Genomic DNA, 15,974 nt, shown 5'->3' on the forward strand with positions numbered 1-15,974 from the left:
GGCCCTTTGTAGCGAGTGGAGTGGAGGCCAGTGAGTGGCTTCTGTTCTGTGTGATTTTCTTTGTTTTTTCCTTTCCATAATCAGAGCTGTGCATCAGGAGGCGCGTCCTTATATTCTCCTTTTTCACCTTAGTAAAAGCTTTTATTTTTAATTTTATAAATTTGACAGTATGTCAGTTAGAAAAGAAATGAAATTCAAAACAAAACTAAACAAAAAGCCCAGCTGAACATTGCTTACAGCATCAAGAGACAAATATGTTCTCTCCTCAGGAGGAAAGGCTAGCTTTAGGCAGACCCAGCTTATCTGACAGTTGCGGGGGTGGGGGTGGTAATGGACACCTTTCTTTTGGATCTGGCCCAGTGGTCAGAAGTGGTTGTTACTCCATCAAGCATTAGTAGCTCTGGAAGCAACAGGTACAGGAAGTAGCATGGGAGAAATTCAGTGGCCTCTTTCCCTGGATTTGCCTCCCTCTCCCATTCATACCTCTTTCCTCTTCCCCCTCCCTGCATCCTCTGCCCCCTCCCTGCATCCTCTGCTCCCTCCCTGCATCCTCTGCCCCCTCCCTGCATCCTCTGCCCCCTCCCTGCATCCTCTGCCCCCTCCCTGCATCCTCTTCCCCCTGCCTGCATCCTCTGCCCCCTCCCTGCATCCTCTGCCTCCTCTCTGCATCCTCTGCCCCCTCCCTGCATCCTCTTCCCCTCCCTGCATCCTCTGCCCCCTCCCTGCATCCTCTGCCCCCTCCCTGCATCCTCTGCCCCCTCCCTGCATCCTCTGCCCCCTCCCTGCATCCTCTGCCCCCTCCCTGCATCCTCTGCCCCCTCTCTGCATCCTCTGCCCCCTCCCTGCATCCTCTGCCCCCTCCCTGCATCCTCTGCACCCTCCCTGCATCCTCTGCCCCCTTCCTGCATCCTCTGCCCCCTCCCTGCATCCTCTTCCCCCTCCCTGCATCCTCTGCCCCCTCTCTGCATCCTCTGCCCCTCCCTGCATCCTCTGCCCCCTCCCTGCATCCTCTGCCCCCTCCCTGCATCCTCTTCCCCCTCCCTCTCTGCATCCTCTGCCCCTCTCTGCATCCTCTTCCCCCTCCCTGCATCCTCTTCCCCCTCCCTGCATCCTCTTCCCCCTCCCTGCATCCTCTGCCCCCTCCCTGCATCCTCTTCCCCCTCCCTCTCTGCATCCTCTGCCCCCTCTCTGCATCCTCTGCCCCTCCCTGCATCCTCTGCCCCCTCCCTGCATCCTCTTCCCCCTCCCTGCATCCTCTTCCCCCTCCCTGCATCCTCTGCCCCTCCCTGCATCCTCTTCCCCCTCCCTGCATCCTCTTCCCCCTCCCTCTCTGCATCCTCTTCCCCTCCCTGCATCCTCTGCCCCCTCCCTGCATCCTCTTCCCCCTCCCTGCATCCTCTTCCCCCTCCCTGCATCCTCTGCCCCCTCCCTGCATCCTCTTCCCCCTCCCTCTCTGCATCCTCTGCCCCCTCTCTGCATCCTCTGCCCCTCCCTGCATCCTCTTCCCCCTCCCTGCATCCTCTGCCTCCTCCCTGCATCCTCTTCCCCCTCCCTGCATCCTCTTCCCCCTCCCTCTCTGCATCCTCTTCCCCCTCCCTCTCTGCATCCTCTTCCCCTCCCTGCATCCTCTGCCCCCTCCCTGCATCCTCTTCCCCCTCCCTGCATCCTCTGCCTCCTCCCTGCATCCTCTGCCCCTCCCTGCATCCTCTTCCCCCTCCCTGCATCCTCTTCCCCCTCCCTCTCTGCATCCTCTTCCCCTCCCTGCATCCTCTGCCCCCTCCCTGCATCCTCTTCCCCTCCCTGCATCCTCTGCCCCCTCCCTGCATCCTCTTCCCCCTCCCTGCATCCTCTGCCCCCTCCCTCTCTGCATCCTCTGCCCCCTCCCTGCATCCTCTTCCCCCTCCCTGCATCCTCTTCCCCCTCCCTCTCTGCATCCTCTGCCTCCTCCCTGCATCCTCTGCCCCCTCTCTGCATCCTCTTCTCCCTCCCTGCATCCTCTGCCCCTCCCTGCATCCTCTGCCCCCTCTCTGCATCCTCTTCTCCCTCCCTGCATCCTCTGCCCCTCCCTGCATCCTCTGCCTCCTCCCTGCATCCTCTGCCCCCTCACTGCATCCTCTGCCCCTCCCTGCATCCTCTTCCCCCTCCCTGCATCCTCTGCCCCCTCTCTGCATCCTCTTCTCCCTCCCTGCATCCTCTGCCTCCTCCCTGCATCCTCTGCCCCCTCCCTGCATCCTCTGCCCCCTCCCTGCATCCTCTGCCCCTCCCTGCATCCTCTTCCCCCTCCCTGCATCCTCTGCCCCCTCTCTGCATCCTCTTCTCCCTCCCTGCATCCTCTGCCCCTCCCTGCATCCTCTGCCCCCTCCCTGCATCCTCTGCCCCCTCCCTGCATCCTCTGCCCCCTCTCTGCATCCTCTTCTCCCTCCCTGCATCCTCTGCCCCCTCCCTGCATCCTCTGCCCCCTCCCTGCATCCTCTGCATCCTCCCTGCATCCTCTGCCCCCTCCCTGCATCCTCTGCCCCCTCCCTGCATCCTCTGCCCCCTCCCTGCATCCTCTGCCCCCTCCCTGCATCCTCTGCATCCTCCCTGCATCCTCTGCCCCCTCCCTGCATCCTCTGCCCCCTCCCTGCATCCTCTGCCTCCTCCCTGCATCCTCTGCCCCCTCCCTGCATCCTCTTCTCCCTCCCTGCATCCTCTGCCCCCTCCCTGCATCCTCTGCATCCTCCCTGCATCCTCTGCCCCCTCCCTGCATCCTCTGCCCCCTCCCTGCATCCTCTGCCTCCTCCCTGCATCCTCTGCCCCCTCCCTGCATCCTCTGCTCCCTTCCTGCATCCTCTTCCCCCTCCCTGCATCCTCTGCCCCCTCTCTGCATCCTCTGCCCCCTCCCTGCATCCTCTGCCCCCTCCCTGCATCCTCTGCCCCCTCCCTGCATCCTCTTCCCCCTCCCTGAATCCTCTGCCTCCTCCCTGCATCCTCTTCCCCCTCCCTGCATCCTCTGCCCCCTCCCTGCATCCTCTGCCCCCTCCCTGCATCCTCTTCCCCCTCCCTGCATCCTCTGCCCCCTCCCTGCATCCTCTGCACCCTCTCTGCATCCTCTGCCCCCTCCCTGCATCCTCTTCCCCCTCCCTGCATCCTCTGCACCCTCTCTGCATCCTCTGCCCCCTCCCTGCATCCTCTTCCCCCTCCCTGAATCCTCTGCCTCCTCCCTGCATCCTCTTCCCCCTCCCTGCATCCTCTGCACCCTCTCTGCATCCTCTGCCCCCTCCCTGCATCCTCTTCCCCCTCCCTGCATCCTCTGCCTTCTCCCTGCATCCTCTGCCCCCTTCCTGCATCCTCTTCCCCCTCCCTGCATCCTCTGCCCCCTCCCTGTATCCTCTGCCCCCTCCCTGCATCCTCTTCCCCCTCCCTGCATCCTCTGCCCCCTCCCTGCATCCTCTGCACCCTCTCTGCATCCTCTTCCCCTCCCTGCATCCTCTTCCCCCTCCCTGCATCCTCTTCCCCCTCCCTGCATCCTCTGCCCCCCTCCCTGCATCCTCTTCCCCTCCCTGCATCCTCTGCATCCTCTGCCTCCTCTCTGCATCCTCTGCCTCCTCCCTGCATCCTCTGCATCCTCCCTGCATCCTCTGCCCCCTCCCTGCATCCTCTGCCCCCTCCCTGCATCCTCTGCACCCTCTCTGCATCCTATGCTCCCTGTGGTTTTTTGAGAAAAGGTCATATGTAGCCCAGGCTTGTCCCAAACTTGCTATGTTATTAAGCCTGGCCTTACACACTGTTCCTGACAGCACCTCATAAGTGCCAGTGCCAGGCTTACAGGGGTACGCCACCACACCTGGCTTCCCACCCCTCTTTCACTAACTTTGAACATAGCTGTGTAGTTACGGGTGGCCTTGCACTCTGAATGTCCTCTCTCCACCTCCTGAGTGCTCAGATTACAAGTGTTTAGCACCACAGCCCATTTTATGCTGCACAAGTGATTTAACTCCAGTTTCCTGTGTGTGAGGCAAACACTTACACCAGCTGAGCCGCACCTCTCCCCCTCCCCCTTTTTTTGAGACAGCATCTCACTGTGTAGCTCAGACTGGTCTTGAACTTGTGATCTTGCCTCAGCCTCCTAAGTACTAGAATTAGAGGCCAGTTCCCCCCCCCACCCCCCCCACCCCATGACCAGCTGGCTCTCACCTTTCTTTAAGAAGGAAGAAAAAGTCTTTGTGTTCTGTCTGATTGGTCAGAGCTACATCATGGTCCAACCACGGCAGAAGGGTGGGGCTTGCTCCCAATCTTGATTTAGTCCATTGTGTTGGGCACTCAGCTCTCTCGTTGTCCAGACCTACTCGGTCAGTTTTGATGGTCATTTCTTCCTTCATCTGCTGTAAGTATCTCCATGTGTTTCCTTAAACTCTTCCCCCCCCCCCCCCAAGGCAGGGTTTCTCTGTGTAAGCCCTCACTGTCCTGGAACTCACTCTGTAGACCAGGTTAGCTTTGAACTCACAGAGATCCGCCTGCCTCTGCCTCTAGGGTGCTGGAATTAAAGATGTGCGTCATCACACCTGGCGAAATATTTCCTTGAACTCTTAAGCATGCATAGTGTATGTTTGATGATTTGAATATTTGTGGCCTTCCTGAGTCAGAGTTTGCAGTGTGTGGGTTCTGGGACCCCTGTCATGGCAGCTGTGTCCTCATAAGTGTGTGTATTTATTCATTTATTTCTTTTCTTTCTTTCTTTCTTTCTTTCTTTCTTTCTTTTACTATTATTATTATTATTATTAAGACAGAGTCAGTCTCTGTAGCCAATGCTAAGATTATAGTCATGAACCATTATATTCTATTTATTTGGTTGATTTGTTTTTGTTTTTTCGAGACAGGGTTTCTCTGTCTAACAGTCCTGGTTGTCCTGGAACTCGCTCTGTAGACCAGGCTGGCCTTGAACTCAGAGATCTGCCTGCCTCTGCCTCCCGAGTGCTGGGATTAAAGGTGTGCACCACCGTCGCCCAGCTTGGTGGTATTTATTTTTAAAACAAGGCTTCACTATGTAGTCCAGACGGGGCTATCCACATCCTTGCTTCTGTGGTGGCCCTGCCATGACCTGGAGCCAGAGACCATGTCCATTATTTCTGTGGACAGGATTTACATAAGAATGTAGTTACCAACTCTTACTGTAAGATTGGGGTCTGATGAAGAAAATGCAGGGCAGCTTGGCCCCTGGGATGAGGCGCAGCAGGTAGGTTGGGACGATGGAAACATCTGCCACAGTGTAGAGGGGTCATGGGGGCTGAGACAGATCCTGAAGAGCGGGTGTGCCCCACCCTTTCTACTGCTGTGTCACAGAGAGGGGGTTAGTGTAGGATGCTGCAGACTGGGTTCACGGGATGCGGCAGAGGGAGCTGGGGTAGTGCTCCCAATATCTGCGGTAGTGCTCCCAACATCTGCCCGTGGCCGAGGGGAGCCTTCTGTCCTGCCGCTTGCAGCCTCTCGCTCCTCCTCTCTCCTCTCAGCAGAGCCACCCATGACGGCACAGGGCCACCCCTGCCTGTGGGCGTGGGCGGGGAAGCATCCCTTGATAATTGACGCTGCTCTCTCCACCTTTGGATTTGGGTCTCTCAGTTTTGGCCTCCTGTAATTCTCCTGGCCTTCGAGTTGACTCGGCTGTGCATTTCCAAAGAGCATTCGAGTCCTGCGCCTCTCACCAAGACTCCTCCTCTGCTGGGGACTCCTTCCGGCGTGTGTCCTCTGTATCGTCACGTCGCTCTGTTCCTCATTTGTTGTGCTGTCTCCTGCCTAGGTCCTTCTGGTCACCTCCTCTTTCATGTCCCCGTCTGAGAGCCGAAGTGGCTCGAACCTGAACCGAGTTCGTATGTTTGGACCTGACAAGTTAGTCCGGGCAGCAGCCGAGAAGCGCTGGGACCGCGTTAAAATCGTGTGCAGCCAGCCATACAGCAAGGTACCGAGTGTGGAAGCAGACATGGCCCGGCGCAGGGGGTGGCTGAGAGGCCCATCTGAGTCCAGAGAGCTGGGAGCAGTGGACAGCTGCTGTCCCTGTCGGGTCCTGGTCTCTGTGTTTCCAGCCATGGGTTGGAGGCCCTCCAGTGACAAGCAGCTTAGTTCCCTGGAGGGAGTGTTAGAGGGTGAATTGAGGCCCATCAGGCTCTGGTTAATGCCATCATGCTGGGGCCAGGAACTCAGGCTCCTACCTTCTGCATCCTGACAGCAGAGGCGCAAAGAGCCCTGGGTAGCTCTATATCCCAGAAGTGGCCCCAGACAGGGCGCCTGGAGGTGGACTCGCTGCCCGCCAGCTGACTTCCATTTGCAAGGAAAGTCAGAGAGTCAGTCCAGGGTGAGGGCTGAGCCCTGACCTTGTCTGCAGTTAGGGCTCGTGAGGGTTAATGTTATTATCATCGCCATCGTCCTCCCGGGGCACCTGCTTCGACCGAGCCGGAAAGGGCTCCCCTACGTGAAGGGGCATGAGAGCCTAGCTCTGTCCTACCCAGACACCTCACGTTCCAGGACTCGCCCTACGGCCTGAGTTTTGTGAGGTTTCACAGCCCTCCAGACAAAGATGAGGCGGAGGCTCCGTCCCAGGTAAGCTGCACCTGTCACCCCCACGGCCTTCTCCCTGCCTCTCCCCCTGCCTGCACAGCCTTCCCACAGCACTGACCTTGCGGGACCTTAGAAGGTGACAGTGACCAAGCTCGGCCAGTTCCGCGTGAGAGAGGAGGATGACGGTGCCAACTCCCTGAAGCCGGGGGCCCTCTTCTTCGGCCGCATCAGCAAGCCGTCCTCGGGTGCGTGTGGGAAGCACGGTTGCTGCGGCTGGCGGTGACAGAGGGCTCCCTTTAGCACGGAGCCCTGGGTTCACCTCCTAGGCCCGTGCCGGAAACCGCAGCACGGGGAGACGAGGCAGGAGGATCAGACGGTTCTGGTCCTCCTCGGTTAGCTAGAAAATTGGAGTTCAGCCTCAGCTGTGTGACACTTGGCTTGTCTTATGAGGGGCATGGCTAGATCCTGGGTCCGGGGCCGAGGCTGCCCAGGAAGGAAGGCTGGGGCCTGGACTGCTGAGCCTCGAGGAGGGAGGTCTAGAGCCCTGGGTCACTTCCGGATTGGAGGGTGACATGATAGCTGGTAGATAGGGCTGCAGTGTCTTTGGCTCTGACCTCTCATCCTCAGTCCATTGTCTCCCTCTGTAGCCTCTGCTAGCGACCCAGCAGGACCCAGCTACGCGGCAGCTACGCTGCAGGCCTCTAGTGCGGCCTCCTCTGCCTCTCCAGTCTCCAAGGCTTTGGGTAGCTCTTCCAAGGTGAGGGCGTCAGACACTGGGGGTGTGGAGAGTGAGAGAAGCTGGAAGCCCCAACCCATCCCTGCCTCCTCAGCCTCAGGAGTCTCCCAAAGGGAAGAGGAAACCAGACTTGAATCTAGAAGACAGGAAGCCTCCCAGCAAACCTTCAGCAGGGCCACCCGCCCTCAAGAGACCCAAATGTAAGCAAACTGGATTCCTTAATTCTGAGAGACCCGGGCTTGTATGTCACAAAGGAAGGGCCGGGGCCTAAGAAAGGAGGCAGGAGGGCCTTGGTTCCCGTGGCCTGTGGGAGCTGGTGCTTCCCGATGCACAGCCCCAGGGTACCAACTGGACCTCCGTTCTCTGACTCCCAGTGCCTGTTCCTGGTCGTGCCCCAGCTGCAGCGCCAGCCTCTACCCCAGCACAGAAGGCAGTCCCAGGGAAGCCCCGCGGAGACAGCACGGAGCCCAGGGTAGCTCGAGCTGGCCCCCAGGAGCTGGGGAAGATTCTTCAGGGTGTGGTGGTGGTGCTCAGTGGCTTCCAGAACCCCTTCCGCTCAGAGCTTCGGGACAAAGCCCTGGAGCTGGGGGCCAAGTATCGGCCAGACTGGACCCCGGACAGCACACACCTCGTGTAGGCCTCCAACCCTCCATGCCACCCTCCCCGTTCCCTGTGCTGCCCTGCATGTCCTCTTGGTTTCACTGTTCCTGGTCTGTCTCTGTCTGTCTGTCTCTGCCTCCGTAGTTCTCTGGAGGCTGCCTGGCTTTCTCTGCCTCCTGCCTCCCTCAGCCCCGACTCTGCTGTCTCTCACACTGCCGCATTTGTTCAGATCACCTCTGACGTCCCTCTTCTGCACCCCCCAGGTGTGCCTTTGCCAACACTCCCAAGTACAGCCAGGTCCTGGGCCTCGGAGGCCGCATTGTGCGGAAAGAGTGGGTGCTGGACTGTCACCGCATGCGCCGCCGGCTGCCCTCCCGGAGGTGAGGCCTCGCTATGTCCCGCCTCTCAGGCAGCTCGCACACCTGCCTGCCTCTGGTCCAGAGCTGGGCGAGACAGGCAGAGGGCGTGCTGGGTGTGCGGGGACCGACAGCGGCGTCCGTCAGTCCGTCCGTCCGTCCGTCCGTCCGTCCCCTTGAGGGTGCAGTGGGAGGTGGAAGATCCACAGGGCTGCCGACAGCAGGAGCTCGGGATGACCTGTGGGGTGGAGGAGAGCAGTCAGATCCAAGCGCCGAGGGCTGGGGCCAGGAGACCTGGGTCACAGGATGTCACGTGAGAGTGTTCAGAAGCAGGGCTCAACCTGGGTACTTGGGTCCGAGGGACTAAGACAGGACGGTGGGAGGGTCCACTGACCTGGAGGAGGCAGTGGACTCCATATTGCGTTTGGGATCCACATAGCCCTGGAAGCTAGTTCTCTGGTGTCAACATCGACCACAGCTCCGTGATCATCCTGAAGGAATGTGAGGGCGTTTGTGGGCTCTCTTATCCCACAGGTGTGTCCTGATGGTTCCTAGTATGTCAGAGTGGGGCCTAGTTTCAGCACACACACAATCTATTGAGGATCAAGATTCTGAACGTGGTTGGGGCTGGAGAAATGGCTCAGTGGTTAAAAGCACTGGCTGCTCTTCCAGAGGCCCCGGGTTTAATTCCCAGCACCCACATGGCAGCTCACAACCATCTAACTCCAGTCTCAGAGTATCCCATGACTTCCCGTGACTTCTTCTAGTCATTGTGGGCACCAGGCACACAAATGATGCACAGACATACATGCAGGCAAACACTTGCACGTGTAAAATAAAAATAAGTAAATCTTTAAAAATATGCATATACAGAAGTTGCTTATAAGCCGCAAAAGAGTATTTACATAAAAAGTGCACATATCTTTCCACATACTTTTAAAATATTTTATTGTTATTTAAATTATGTGTATGTGCATATATCATCTGTGTTGGGGGTCTGCATGTGTGTGCTCAGGTACCTGAGGAGGCCAGTGGTGTCAAGATCCCTTAAAGCCAGAGTGAGAGGCAGTTGTGCACCTGGTGTGGGTGCTGGGAACCCAACTTGGGGTTCTCTGTGAGCAGTATAAGCTCTTAACCATTGAAACATCTCTCCAGCCTCACGTGTGTGTGTGTGTGTGTGTCTCTGTGTGTGTGTCTGTGTCTGTGTGTTGCTAAGAACTGAACCCAAGTCTTCCCATATGCTAAGCAACTGCTGAGCCCCTCACTGGGGATTCTAGGCAGGGGCTCTACCACTGAGCCACACCCCCAGCCCCTCACTGGGGGATTCTAGGCAGGGGCTCTACCACTGAGCCACACCCCCAGCACCTCACTGGGGGATTCTAGGCAGGGGCTCTACCACTGAGCCACACCCCAGCCCCTCACTGGGGGACTCTAGGCAGGGGCTCTACCACTGAGCCACACCCCCAGCCCCTCACTGGGAGATTCTAGGCAGGGGCTCTACACTGAGCCACACCCCCAGCCCCTCACTGGGGGATTCTAGGCAAGGATCTACCACTAAGTCACACTCCAGCCCCTCACTGGGGGATTCTAGGCAGGGGCTCTACCACTAAGCTGTGTCCCTAGCCTTTCCAGTTTTTATTTTGATGCAGGGTCTTACTAAATTACCCAGGCTGGTCTTAAATTTACTCTATAGCCCAGGCAAGCCTTGAACTTGCAATCCTCCTGCCTCAGCCTCTTGAATAGTGGGATTACAGACCTGCCCACCAGGCCAGATTCCTCTCATATTCTGAATCATCTCCAGGTGGTTTATAACCAGCATTATGTGGATGCCATGTAAGCCCTTCTCACACCGTGTTGTTGGGAGTAATGAGCAGGTCTGTGGATGTTCAGTACAAATGCCGCTTTGATCTGTGATTGGTTGAATGTGCAGATGCAGGGACCCCAGATTCAGAGTTCCACCTGAATTTGCTTTTGAGAATTTCCCCCTGTTGCTGGGCATCCTACTTCGATTCCCAAAGGGAAGACCGTCTCCCCTTGCTCTTTTCTCTCTCAAATGGAACAGATCTTCCCCTGGCATGCTGTGGACCCCCCCTGGAGCTGGGAGGGGGCAGGGCAGTGGGTTCCTATTACAGCCACCCCCCACCCGCAGCGTTCTTCGTTAGTTCTGTGCCTGAGGGCCTGTTCTTCCCTAGGTACCTCCTGGCCGGTCTTGGCTCCAGCAGTGAGGACGAGGGGGACTCTCACAGTGAGAGCGGTGAAGAGGAAACTCCCAAGCCTCCCCGAAAGGTCCGACGCCCCGACCCGGCCAGGAGGGAGTGCTGGGAGTCCTCAGCCTTCCTGCTTCTGCCCCCTGCTGGTTGTCCACAGCCTCATACTGCCTCTGACCTCACCCAGCCCTCCTTCCTCAGCGGCCCCAGGCCAAAGCCAAGACCGAGGCAGCAGGACCCAGCTCACCCCAAAGACCACCAACTCCAAAAGACACCAAAGTACCCTCACCAGGACCCCAGGACAATAGTGACACTGAGGGGGAACAGTCAGGTTAGAGTCTGAGTGAGGGGGAGGTCTGTACTCCTATTGTACTGCTGTGTCTGAGGGAGGAGGGCTGGGCCTGGACCCCTGGTCTGAGGGAGGAGGGCTGGGGTCTGGATCCCTGGGTCTGAGGGAGGAGGGCTGGGCCTGGACCCCTGGGTCTGAGGGAGGAGGGCTGGGCCTGGACCCCTGGGTCTGAGGGAGGAGGGCTGGGCCTGGATCCTGGGTCTGTGAGGGAGGAGGGCTGGGCCTGGACTCCTGGGTCTGAGGGAGGAGGGCTGGGTCTGGATCCTGTGTCTGTGAGGGAGGAGGGCTGGGCCTGGATCCTGAGTCTGTGAGGGAGGAGGGCTGGGCCTGGATCCTGTGTCTGTGAGGGAGGAGGGCTGGAGCCTGTAGCCCTGGATCTGAGGGAGGAGGGCTGGGCCTGGATCCTGGGTCTGAGGGAGGAGGGCTGGAGCCTGTAGCCCTGGGTGTGAGGGAGGAGAGCTGGGCCTGGATCCTGGGTCTTGGGACAGGACTAGGGTACAGATTTCTGAGTCTGAGGGGGAAGGGCTGTATCTCGATGAGTGGAGTGAAGGAGGGCATTGTGGGTCCAGAAAACTAGATAGAGAAGGCAGCTGAGGTTGAGTTCGCAGCCCCTGGCTCTATTTTCGGGTGCCATTCTGAGAGGGGTATTAACAGACTCCCCAGAAAAACAGCCTTTTGACTGAGTTGCTACCGCAGAAGGGCAGGACAACGGGGCGGAAGATTCCGGGGACACCGAGGATGAGCTGAGGAGGTAGGCTGGGTTGGGCAGGTGTGGCCTGGCCTTGGGTGTGGGCATCTGCTCCCTGAGTGCTCTCTCCACACGGCTTGACCCCCCAGGGTGGCCAAGCAGAGGGAGCAGAGGCAGCCCCCAGCTCCAGGGGAGAATGGTGAGGACCCGTATGCTGGCTCCACAGATGAGAACACAGACAACGAGGCTTCCATGGAGGCTGACCTGCCGATTCCAGAGCTCCCAGGTTCGAAGTCCCTGACTTCTGAGGGTCACTGCTGTGCCTTAACCCCCCCCCCAGCACTCCTCTTCCTGGGGCTCCCTCTTCACCCCTGCCGACAGCTTCCTGCCCCCACCAGTGTGATCTTGCTGTGTGGTGACCCTCCCAGGGTGAGCGACCTCATTTGCTGACCAGTGATTCAAGACTCCCCACCCTGCCCCCAAACAAGCTGTGGGCTGCCCTGCTGTCCCTGCACACCTGAGTGGGGGTTTGTTTTTTTGTTTTTTGTTTTTTTTGGGTTTTTGTTTGTTTGTTTGTTTTTTCAAGACAGGGTCTCTCTGTGTAGCTTTGGAACCTGTCCTGGATCTCACTCTGTAGACCAGGCTGCCCTCGAACTCACAAAGATCCGCGTGCCTCTGCCTCCCGAGAGCTGGGATTAAAGGCAATGTGCCCAGCTTGGCACATTGTATGTTTAACACTCGTTGCTGACAATGTTAAGCCAATGGTGTGTGTGTGTGTGTGTGTGCGCCCCTGACGCCTTGGATGGGGGCTAGACCTGAATTTACTACTCACGGGTCCCCACTCTGTGAGCACCTCCTCTTTGTCTAAGCACCTCCACCGTCCTCTGTTCCCAAGTACTCAACGATCCCGGTCGGGGTCTGGGGTTTGGGGGCCTCACGTTTTCCCTTTTCCCGTTTCTCCCACAGACTTCTTCCAGGGCAAACACTTCTTCCTGTACGGGGAGTTCCCTGGGGATGAGAGGAGGAAGCTCATCCGATATGTGACAGCTTTCAATGGGTCAGTTGTGGGCTTGGGGGTGGGTCCCGGTCAGGCTGGCAGCTTGACTCAGAGGGTATGGGCTGTGGGAAGGTGACGTGAGTGTGCCCAGCAGGGCGAGTACAGGCCGCAGAGTCCATGTGCCAGCCCCGTCCACTGTGCCGTGGAGCCCTGCTCACCTCCCACTCCTGAGAGGGTTAGCACTCTGGTGGACTTTGCTGGTGTGACTTGTCAAGGCTGCTGTGTGGGAGGTCTCACGGGCAGCTCCAAGGGGCAGAGGTCAAGCTAAAAAACAACAGAAAAGAGAAGGAAAAGCTGGCCGGAGAGAGGACACTGCCTACCACGTGGAGAACACTAGGAGCTGTGTGTTGGAAGGGCCCTGCATCATGGTGTCCCTCCGCCTCAAGCAGAGTCGGGGCTGTTAAAAAGAGACTTTAATATGGATCTCAGCCAGAGAGACAAGAGAAAGAACGTGCTCCATCGGACAGTGAGACACACCTGAGCGTGTGGGCAGGCCGCTCACCCCCCCACACACACACACACCTCTTCTCTCCCCCAGGGAGCTCGAGGACTACATGAGTGAGCGCGTCCAGTTTGTTATCACAGCCCAGGAGTGGGACCCCAGCTTTGAGGAGGTGAGCCCCGGGGGGCCAGAGGTGGGGAACCCCGACCCACCTTGGTGTCCCTCTGTCCTCTGACCACGTATTCCCATGTGGCCCTCTCCCCCAGGCCCTGATGGACAACCCTTCCCTGGCGTTCGTCCGGCCCCGCTGGATCTACAGCTGTAACGAGAAGCAGAAATTACTCCCCCACCAGCTGTATGGGGTGGTGCCCCAGGCCTGAGCGTGCACGCCCGTGTGCACGTGTGATGTATGCACAGGCCTGTGTGCACATGTGATGTATGCCCCAGGCCTGAGCGTGCACACCCGTGTGCGCACACGTGGGTTTAATAAAGGAGACTTTGTTTGGAGCAGTTGTTCCTCAGGGGGCTCCAGCTCGGCTTGGGGTCAGCTTGCCCTCGGTGCTGGCCAGGGCTCTGGGAAGAGGCGGGCGGGCCCCTCCACCGGAGATCCACTGAGAAGCTGCTCTCCCCAGTGGCTCTGCAGTCCTGTGCTGACGGGAGTGGGGAGTGGAAACTCTCACTCAGCACTGTCCCTCTCCCTGATCTGCGCCATCCATTGCGTTGGGTGTCTCTCAGTGGGCTCTGAGCTGGAGGCGTGGATGATCAGAGCATGTGCCGGCTTCCCAGGTCCCTTTCCTGGTGACACTGTGGCATTGCCAGCATAGTTTACATCCACCTGGGAGGCAGGGTGGGCGGAAGGAAGGCTGTTGTCATCAGGTTATCCAAGTCCTGGAGGCCCCTTCAAGACTCCAAGCTGAAGGCGGGAATGGAACAGGGCTGTAAGGGGATCAGGGGAAAAGGAACGGGGGTGACAGGGACAAAAGCCAGTGGTGGGCGGAGCCTGAGGAGGTGGGCGGAGCCTGCGGCTGCTCACAGGGAGGAGCTCTGGGGTAGATTTGGCTGGAAAGATGAGCACAGTCCTCAGGTGCCAGCCATTGTGGTTGCCACTAGACACAGGTAGCCTTTGAATATAAAAGAGTAATGGTATGTGGCCCTGGTTCTTGAAGGCAGAGACAGGAGGATCAATAAGTGTTGAGGCCAGCATAAGGTGCATTGTGAGACCTTACTCCCCCGCACCACCAAAAAAAAAAAGGGCCAAGAAGAGGGAGAGAAAGGCAGCAGGGAGGCTGACATCAGTCCTCGGTCACAGGGTTGCAAACTTCAAAACACACCCTCTCCAGGGAAAGTTCTTTTGGATGGGCCTGCCCTGGAGGGCTGTGAACTCCAGGCCTAGGAGTTTGGACCTTCTGGGGTGAGGCCAGAAGGGGCTTTAAGCAGGACAAAGGCCAGGGTCAGAGTTGAGACCTGACCCTGGGTAACCTCCTCTTGGACGTGCCAGGCCCTTTGCTAACTTAACTTTACCCAGCCAAGGGTCACCGATCTTCTCCGCCCTCCACTGTCTCGCTGACTGGCTGGCCACACTGACCCTGTTTTGGGGCTTTGTGTACCTGGTCAGTGGGTCATGGCTCGTCTGGTCCAGCCGCACTCCCGGCACTGGAGTCAGGGGCCACAGACTTGGTGGCTTCAGACAAGTGTTCTCCAGCAGGTCTGGGGGTCTCGGATCCAGAGTGGGTGTCTAGACTAAAATAGGTGTGACTGAGCAGGCAACGTTTTCCAGCCCACAGGGGCTGCCCACAGCTGGTCTGAGGTGGCTGCGTCTTTGCACCTCACATCACTGGGCTCATGCCTCTCCTGCTTCCCTGTCTTACAAAGACCCTGTGATGAGCCACATGGGGTGGTACACATCTGTCATCACAGTGTCTGGGATGTAGAAGCAGGAGGATCAGGAATTTAAGGTCAGTCATCCTTGGCTACATAGCAAGTTTGAGGCCAGCCTGGGTGACACGAGACTGTCTTGGTGAACTTGAAGAGAGAAAAAAAAAGCCAGTGTGTGCCTTTAATCCCAGCACTTGGGAGGCAGAAGCAGGCAGATCTTTGAGTTTAAGGCCAGCCTGGTCTACAGCGAGAGTTCCAGGACAGCCAGAGCTACACAGAGAAAGACTTCCCTGGTGACCTGATCCCCTCCTGGGCTGATCACTATTTTGGTGACAGTACTGGGGATTGGATGCAGGCCTTCACATTCAACCACTCCACTGGGCTGTGTCCCAGGCCCTGCACTGATTTATTTAATAACCACTGACCCAGAGCCTTCATCCTTCCCGCCTCATACTCCCTCCCCACATGCTGTACCCACACATTCCCAGCACCATGAAATGACACGTCCTCCATCTGTGAGATGCTAGGGATGTAGAGTGAAGAAAGACGCTAGTCCCTGATTTCATGGGACCCGAGTGCTTGGCAGTGGCAGGGCAGGGGAGTGAGCAGGTGTTCAGCGCAGCGTTGGGCAGTGGCAAATGCAGTGTGGGCAGCATGGCAAACAGTGGGCAGGACGGGGTCATTTAGATAGGGTTATGAGGAAGGTTATACTCTCAAAGGAGTACCAGCCCTCTGCAGGGACTGGGACATGCACAAGCTGCCTTGGGAGGAGCGGCAGGAAGTAGGGCATCGGGCTGCCTGCCGAGAGACCCGCTTCCACCCACTCAGCCACTGTCCTGTTGGTCCTGGGTAAGTCCTCTCGGCCTCATTTTCACCATCTGTACAAGGTAAGGTTGGACCAGACCAATGCCTTTGGTTTCTTTGTTTTGGAGACAGTCTCATAGCCCAAGGCTGGCCTCAAACTCCATAGGTAGCTGCGGGTGACCTTGAATTGACCCTCCTTTCTCCACTTTTATAAGTGCTGGCCTTATACAATATGCACCCCTCGTGCCTCACTTCTGTGCAACCACTGCTCCTGTGAGAGCTTTGGAAGGACCCTTCATGGACAGGTCTCAACCCCGAGAGAGGGCCCA

At 58.0% G+C, this 15,974-nt stretch overlaps 1 protein-coding gene and 1 long non-coding RNA gene across 3 annotated transcripts in view; one reads left to right on the forward strand and one right to left on the reverse strand.

Moving 5' to 3' along the window:
* The window catches only part of Xrcc1 (X-ray repair cross complementing 1), a 31,638-nt gene extending 18,165 nt beyond the window's left edge, over positions 1-13,473 (forward strand). The window contains exons 4-17 of one of the 2 annotated variants that reach the window (XM_052761575.1): positions 5,777-5,935; positions 6,499-6,573; positions 6,665-6,776; positions 7,179-7,288; positions 7,362-7,467; positions 7,642-7,900; positions 8,131-8,247; positions 10,416-10,509; positions 10,632-10,761; positions 11,476-11,530; positions 11,617-11,753; positions 12,434-12,524; positions 13,063-13,138; positions 13,233-13,473. In XM_052761575.1, coding sequence (XP_052617535.1) covers positions 5,777-5,935; positions 6,499-6,573; positions 6,665-6,776; positions 7,179-7,288; positions 7,362-7,467; positions 7,642-7,900; positions 8,131-8,247; positions 10,416-10,509; positions 10,632-10,761; positions 11,476-11,530; positions 11,617-11,753; positions 12,434-12,524; positions 13,063-13,138; positions 13,233-13,346 — 1,635 coding nt within the window. In that variant the 3' untranslated portion in view covers positions 13,347-13,473. The remainder of the gene's footprint in view (positions 1-5,776; positions 5,936-6,498; positions 6,574-6,664; positions 6,777-7,178; positions 7,289-7,361; positions 7,468-7,641; positions 7,901-8,130; positions 8,248-10,415; positions 10,510-10,631; positions 10,762-11,475; positions 11,531-11,616; positions 11,754-12,433; positions 12,525-13,062; positions 13,139-13,232) is intronic. The other variant, XM_052761576.1, reaches the window with a different exon arrangement.
* Positions 6,783-13,056, reverse strand: LOC128124841 (uncharacterized). The gene is made up of 4 exons (XR_008222993.1): positions 12,683-13,056; positions 8,290-8,461; positions 7,146-7,304; positions 6,783-6,928 (listed from the first exon to the last, which is right to left on the reverse strand). It is a non-coding gene; the product is annotated as an uncharacterized LOC128124841 (long non-coding RNA).
* Positions 13,474-15,974: the final 2,501 nt, after the last annotated feature.

Source organism: Peromyscus californicus, unplaced genomic scaffold (genome assembly GCF_007827085.1).
Source record: "Peromyscus californicus insignis strain IS unplaced genomic scaffold, ASM782708v3 Scaffold_4__1_contigs__length_199733344, whole genome shotgun sequence".
In the NCBI taxonomy this organism is placed as follows: domain Eukaryota; kingdom Metazoa; phylum Chordata; class Mammalia; order Rodentia; family Cricetidae; genus Peromyscus; species Peromyscus californicus.